We start from the raw sequence: 7,482 nt of genomic DNA, 5'->3' as shown, positions 1-7,482 counted from the left end.
TCACATTTTGTAGTCCCAGGGACCATCTTTTGGTTGTTATGGCTGTGGGTTATTAGATATATTTGGCTATTATGTTTAATAAGACTGCCTCTAAGGTCAATCTAATTCTGTGATCTGCAAAAAAAGAATTGTGCATGTGGTTTGCTTAATGCGATTTGGAACGTGACCTGTTTTTGCAGATCGATTCACAGGAAAACTGGTGAAAATTCCATCTGAGATCTAGAGTCTTAATAATTTCCCCCTACCATATACACTGTTAGATGTAGCAACAAAAAAAAAAGAAAGGGGCTTATTTATCTTACGCCACCTACCTTTGCGCAAATATATTCTGCAATCTGAAAACATTCACTTTTGAAAGTTTGCTTGCTGCAGCTTGTGCGCAGGCACTGGTCAGGAACGCTCCACGCCGGTCCACTCAGCAGCCGGCCTGGTCCCGTCACGACCCTCTACGCTTCCATGGGGCAAATAGTCGCAATTGCCTGCTGTTCCCAGCATTTGCGATTATTTCAGGGCTACTACGCCAGTTTTCTGGCGTATAAACCCTGATAAATAACCGCCAAATATAGTAAAATTGTGATGCCTCGGCTTTTAGATTAGTGTTGGGAACCCACAATTACCAAATGCAATCTGACCTCAACAATGTCAACACAACTGGGACCTGGTTTCAATATACAACATTACTATTGCACGAAAAATAGTTTATTATATATAAAAAAAAACAAATAAATAATTTGACAAAATATACAGATATTTACAGCACAGCAAATATATGGATCCTTCCATTCTGCAGATCATTTATTAGAATATCAATATAACAATGTCGTTTCTAGATTTACTTATTTTATTTACTAAAAGCATCATTCACCTACAGACCACCAGGGGGTTGTAGAGTTAAAGGGGATTTCCAGGACAAAAGGATAGGTCATCAATAGTAAATCAATGAGAAGGGGGTCAGTGCACCTCCCAAAACCAAAAAAGGGTCTGACTATTCAGAGGACTGAGAACACATTCTTGACTTCTGAGGAGTAATCTGCATTCAGTTTGCTCCTTATGAAAACTGCAGGTAGTAATTTGTCAAAAGGCTTTGTTCGCTCTGAGCTTATTTGTTGTAGAAAATGAAAACTAATTTTATTACCTAGATAAATATAACTTAGTCTAAAAAATATATCCACATTGAGAATTGAGAACTGTTAGCTTTATTGTTGGTAGAGTCTCCTTACAACAAGGTGATCTCCTAGTGATCGGCAGTAATTAGTGGTTCTAGTTCTGTTTCTCTGCACTGCCTCTAGTGGTAAGATAAAGCATTACAAAATGACCATAAATAGGAATGTACTATCTATGTAATTCATGGACTTACTAGTCCTCCAGCATGGGAGACACTCTTTCTAACCACTGGCTTGTATATCCTGCATACTAATAGCAGCCATATGTGCACATTGTACTAAGGCTTCTCTCTAAACGTAATGAACTACTAACAAAGGAACGTAGCCCTGGTCACCATTATTTTCTTTTATTATTTTCAGTGATATTTTAGAGCTTCACAGCAGGAATCCTGATGCTGAGAAGCCTGAAGAAGGTTTTTAGCGGACTTCTTTTATTGTTGGTTGAGCCTTTTTCTTCTGGTTTCTCTTAGTTTTCTTTGCGGCAGGTTTTTTGGATTTGGTTGCAGGTTTCTGCACGCTCTTTTTACTTTCACTTGCTCCAGTCTCTGGTGATGGGGTTTTAGCTTTCTTGTCAAGGGCTTTGATAGCTTTCTTAACCCAGGCCTGCTTAGGATCAGCACATATATTTTTACCAATTTTTAGTGAAAATCTATGAAAAAAAAGAAAAAAGTACTGTAACTACATAAACTGAATGGGGCCTCCTTCCTGCATAAAAATATACATATTGCAATCATATATGCACATGCATTTCTATACCTACTATATATACATAAACACACATTTATACACTCAGACACACACATAGAGCAGATACACATCACATATACAGTACCATATACAGACATACAGCATATATACACACATACAGTACATACACACCATATACAACATATACACATCACAGATATACAGCATATATACATCACATATAAGTTATATAAATATTATTGTGGAAGATTTACATACCCTGTCCTGTCGCGATCCCGCGGCGCATTGTCCGACTAGAATTCGGATCTGCCGTGATTCGCTTCTGCCCCGAGGTCCGCCGGAGTTCACCTTCTTCTTCCTGGTGCATGTAAGTGCTTGATCTTGCGACACAATCGGGTTTTTAAATACCGCGGTTTGTCCGAATCCGTCGGTTGCCCGATGGCCCGCCCCCCAATTTTTGTTGTACGCGAGCCGGCATCGATGCGCCAAAATCCGATCGCGTGTGCAAAAATCCCAGGGCAATTCTGCGCACAGCGGAAATATTCGGGAAACCCAACAAAAGTGCAGTGTTCGGACCATTAGTAAATGAGTGTTTTACAATGATAATAATATATACATATAATGGTGCACATCCTCCATTCTTTATTAACAGGTCAGATGATGGGGCCCCCTAACACTGCAGGCCCCTTAGCGGATGCTATGGCAGCTACCACTGTAGTTACACCCCTCATGTAAAGCTTTTTTTTCATACATTACCAAAAAATACATCATTTTAATGCAAAATCAAGCAGTACATTTATCCTTTACTGATCCTAACACAACCCTATTTCTTATGGTTGCCACTGAAACCAATCAAGGTTATTTGTCCCAACTATATTTTGGGGGGAGATTAAAGGGTTTTTATGGATTCACCGGATAAATTCTGGGGGATAGGGAAGGGAAAATAAAATTTACTAACCCTGCTACAGCTCCCTGTTCCAACATTGCGGTCCCTCTATACATACTGGATTGGACATACCCGTGATCACATGACCATTGCAGGTTATCGGTAAGTGGTGACGTGAGATTAGTGATATCATTGCTGAATATTCCTGTTAAGCTACAAAGATCGTGATCAGACTTCCAGTCCATTTGGGAGTGTAGATAAAAAGGCTAAAGGAATTGTGTTACTAGATAGGGGTGCTGATTCAGGGTACTTAAATAAATTTATATATATATTCATCGCCTTCCTGTCTCGGCCCTCAAGTGTTTCTTTGGACCTAAAGTACAGATTTAACCCTTATAACTGAACTTTCGTTTATTTAACTTTAATCAATTTTGTCTTAATCATTCCGATGAGGATACTTACAGAACTGCATGGATAGGGATGTTTTTTATTTCGTAACTTTGCAGGATTTTAGGATTCACCGGTTTCGTTTGCACTTCTAAGCAGGTGTATACGTCTTTAAAATCAAATCCTAGTCCTAAAATATAATAATGAATAAATAAACTAAATTATTGTTACTGGTGAATAGTTTTGCATTACATACTCATCCAAAAATACATTCCAAAACAATGGGGGGAATATTTTTATAGTTAGGACATTTGTGTGTTTCTTTTTTTGTTTTTTTCCAGACGTTTTTTGGGCTGGTCTAATTTATCTTAGAGGGTGAAATATTGGAGTTTGAGTTTAGTGATTTTTACGACTTTTTTTTTTTTTTTTTTTTAAGTTGCAGAGTCTTGAGTTTTCTACTATACTTTTCTATTGCTTACACCTGCTCAGGACTGGAGTTTTGTGCATAAAAAATTACTTTTTACCACGATTTTGCAGACATTTGTGACCTTTCCATAAATCCATATCTGGATTTTTCAGATTCGTTAGGTGCAACACTTAGGAAAATTGTTGTGGCAAACTAAGCTCGAGCTTAGCTTGCCACATTCTAGCTGTTTCTGATTTCTGGAGATTTTAGTAGTCTTATACCCATTGGTACAGAGCTTTTCCACATGACAAGCAATCACAATCTCCAAGTGAGACACAGTGGGGCATTTATCAATTTTGGCGCAGAGTCCATGTTCTTGGCGCACATATCATGCTATAATTTACACTTGCACCAAAGTCAAATGCACCAAAAACAGACCACATATAAAAAAAGAAAAAGAAAAATAATAATATAATAATATAACATAAAAAACTATAATAAATAACCCCCAATAAGTCAGACTGGTTCCTATATACAATACACAACTATTAAAAGGTGCTTCCTTGCAGGTATGGAGAACTATAGGCCAAGGAATATGTAAATGAGAATATATAACTTATACCATATAACCGCTTTCCCAGACATGAGTTTTGCTCAGATAAAAAAGAAAGAAGTCTGAAACAGCGACTGTCTGCAGATGGAAGTGGTTTGAGTCACATCACAAGACTTCTTTAATGTCTGGGCAGTGAATTAAAGGGAGTAACTTTCTGAAAGGTAACATTTTCTGAACCCATTTACATATATTCAAGCAACAGTTTGGAGTTGAATTTCTTTTCCTTTTGCAATCTATTTGTAAACTTCTCATTTCTGCATTTTCTTCATCACAAGTTGACACTTTTTATAGACTCCCCAAGTCATGTGTGTAGCTCCCAGACCCACAAGTGACAATTTCCATGTGTAATGGAATAGCATATGGCAAGACGCAAGCCTTTGATGGCTCAGGATTGTATGACTATTACTCATCTACTACTGGAGCCCACTTATGTGTCATTTATAATTATGGTGGGCTGCAAATGTTCCATGTACAACTGGTTGGAGACTATAGAAGTAACTATGCTAAATGAAGAAGTAACCTGCCTTTTTAGGCATCATGTAATATTATGTATGTAATAATGTCCCTCCGTTCTCAGCTAGAGATCCCCAGAGGTCACATGGATTACTGAGTATAAAGTTAGAGTCTTAACCTTGCCTTGAGTCCTGTCTGGCGACCTCTGTGCTGGGGTGACAGCCTGGGTTGCCACAGACAGGGCTCTGACTTCCACCTTAGGCACCCGTGCCATTGGTTTGCCACCACTGGTCTAGATTATACAGCCTCCACTATATATAGGCCACCATCAACAAAAATTGTATATGCAAAAGAGTAAACATGTGGAAGACAAAGAGGGGCTTTGGTTGCTTGCCCCATTCTAGCTATTTCTGATTTCAGGCGATTTTTGTAGTCATATACCCATTGGTACAGAGTCGTGCCATATGAAAAGCAATCAGAATCTTCAAGTGAGACACAGTGGGGCATTTATCAATTTTGTCCATGTTTATGGCACACATATCATGCTATAATTTACACTGGGATTAGGTGCAAAGTGTTAATGAGTTGGTGCATGATCAAAAAAGGTTTAGAACCGTCTCAATAGACCAGCTTTTTGCAGCTCTTTTGGGTGCAAATTGTGCACCCATAAAAAGAAAAAGCGTTAGTGTTGGAAAAGTACAAATACTGTACGCCGACACTTCATAAATCAAGCACAACAGGCGCAGCAAGACAAAAAAACTGCTAGTTTTTTTTGTTGAAAGTCAATAATAAATGTCCCTCAAGGTGTCTTATATGTGGACCACAAGTCATTTTCTCTATTCATTCTTAGCCTCACATCACGGCTCTCATAGGGATGAATGAAGAACCTGATGCTGTGTCAGCTTAGGAGTCATTGGGGCTCATTTACAAAGGGATCCGCGGCCGCACTTTCGTCGGTTTCCCGAATTGGGGCTCATTTACTTACCCAGTCCATTCGGGATCCCGCGACGCGTTGTCCGACGAGGATTCGGGTTCTGCCGGGATTCACTAAGGTTGTGCACCCGATATCCAGTAGGTGTTGCTGCGCCGAGGTCTGTCGGAGTTCACCTGCTTCTTCCCGGTGCATGTAAGTGCTTGATCTTGCGACACATTTGGTTTTTTAAATTCCACGGTTTTTCCGAATCCTTCGGGTTGTCAAGCGGCCACGCCCCCCGATTTCTGTTGTGTAAAAGCCGGCACGAACGCACCAAAATCTGATCGCGTGCGCCAAAATCTCCGCGGAATTTGTTGCAAAACGGAAAAAAAGTACGGCCGCGGATCCCTTAGTAATTGAGCCCCACTGAGTCCTTCACATGAATGACAACTGTCCATGGTTGTTTCCTCTTTTTGACCGTCCAGAAAACCATAAACGTTAGTGAAACTTTACCAGTCTAATAAAATAATAAAGAAGGAAAACATGATTGAATCTAGGGACCTCTAACTAATGTGTCAGCTTGAGTCAGACACCTCTAGAGAGGGAGCTCCTCAACTACAGCAAGTGAGTCAGAGAACCGTGACATGACAGCGAGACACCACAAAGAGATTCCAGAAAGTGAAGCTTCGCCATGTAACATAAGTGTCTGTCATACACAGATATATTCTTCTCCTTTGCCAATTATCTGTCCAATATCATAATATATAAAGCACAATAGTCCTGGTACAATACACAAAAGTCCACAGTAAAATACTTACAGGTCCTCTAAACACTAATCATAAGTCCCTTGTACACTAATCCTAAGTCCCTTGTACACTAATCATAAGTACACAGTAAACTACTCAGGATACTCCAATTCACGGCTTACATGTCTCCTATACACGTCTTATAATTCTGCGGTACACAAGTCTCCTATACACTGCTTACAAGACTACTACTATGACACATTCACCTTTGCTTCTTCTACAGAATACTACATGGAGATCATTTATCTTAATCTTTTCTCTTTTTGTCTCTAATATTTGAAACTTATTTGTGGAAAATCATATTTGCACCAAAATGTGTGTCTTTTTCGCTTGCCTAGCTTTTTGAATTTTCCACTTTTGCGCCTTAAATATCTTTAAAATCCAGATGTGAACATATGAAAAAATTGCAACCGTGGCACAAATCGTGCAACTTTTGTGTGAACTATTAATAAGTATTCGTAAAAGATGCCTTATATATCAGCCACTAAGATAAATCAAAATTCAAAAACCTAAAACAACCCAAAAAAGACACACACAAATGTCCTGATTAAAGATAAATGCCCCCCCCATGACTTTTATATGTATGTTCTAAGCACTTACCTTGACTTTCTATCACTGACAGTACTACTCCAATGCAGCTAAGAAGAAGGATATGACAGAACTTCATCTTTTAGTCTGATAGGAGAGATAGCGATGGACGGGATCCAGTAGCTGAATGAAATGAGATCTTGTAAGTTCTGACTATTAATGTTTGGGTGGTAGAAGGAAGTGGGTTCTCCACATACAGGTATGAAAAGTTCCCCCTCCCATATGAAGCCCCTGAAAAGTGGAAATTTCTCATTAGCAGTGGACAATTACATGAAAGGTGTTAGAAGCCTCACTACAAGCTGCGGTTGTTATAGTGGAAACAAACAACTTCTCATCTTCATATTACTTCTCAGGTTAAAAGCTTCCTGTGAACACAGAAAGTATGAGTATGAGTATGGTTTAGGTAACCACTTACAATAGAAAGTTTTGGTTGCCGTTTAGGCCCACATTTACTATTGCTAAGGGTCTGAATCGCGGTTTTCCGCCGGGTTTCCCGAATTTTTCCGCTTTGCGCCGAATTGCCCCAGGATTTTGTCGCACGCGATTGGATTGTGGCGCA

The 7,482-nt window shown here is 39.3% G+C and overlaps 1 protein-coding gene across 1 annotated transcript; it reads right to left on the bottom strand.

Moving 5' to 3' along the window:
• Nucleotides 1-766: 766 nt before the first annotated feature.
• LOC140120680 (eotaxin-like) lies at nt 767-7,215 on the bottom strand. Its single transcript, XM_072139640.1, has 3 exons — nt 6,936-7,215; nt 3,220-3,334; nt 767-1,812 (listed from the first exon to the last, which is right to left on the bottom strand). The coding sequence occupies exons 1-3, from the start codon at nt 7,000-7,002 to the stop codon at nt 1,581-1,583; spliced, it is 414 nt and encodes a 137-aa protein (XP_071995741.1). The 5' UTR covers nt 7,003-7,215; the 3' UTR covers nt 767-1,580.
• Nucleotides 7,216-7,482: the final 267 nt, after the last annotated feature.

The sequence above is a fragment of the Engystomops pustulosus genome, chromosome 3 (assembly GCF_040894005.1).
Source record: "Engystomops pustulosus chromosome 3, aEngPut4.maternal, whole genome shotgun sequence".
In the NCBI taxonomy this organism is placed as follows: domain Eukaryota; kingdom Metazoa; phylum Chordata; class Amphibia; order Anura; family Leptodactylidae; genus Engystomops; species Engystomops pustulosus.
The sequence above is the reverse complement of the archived record's forward strand: the minus strand, read 5'-3'. Positions and strand labels throughout refer to the sequence as shown.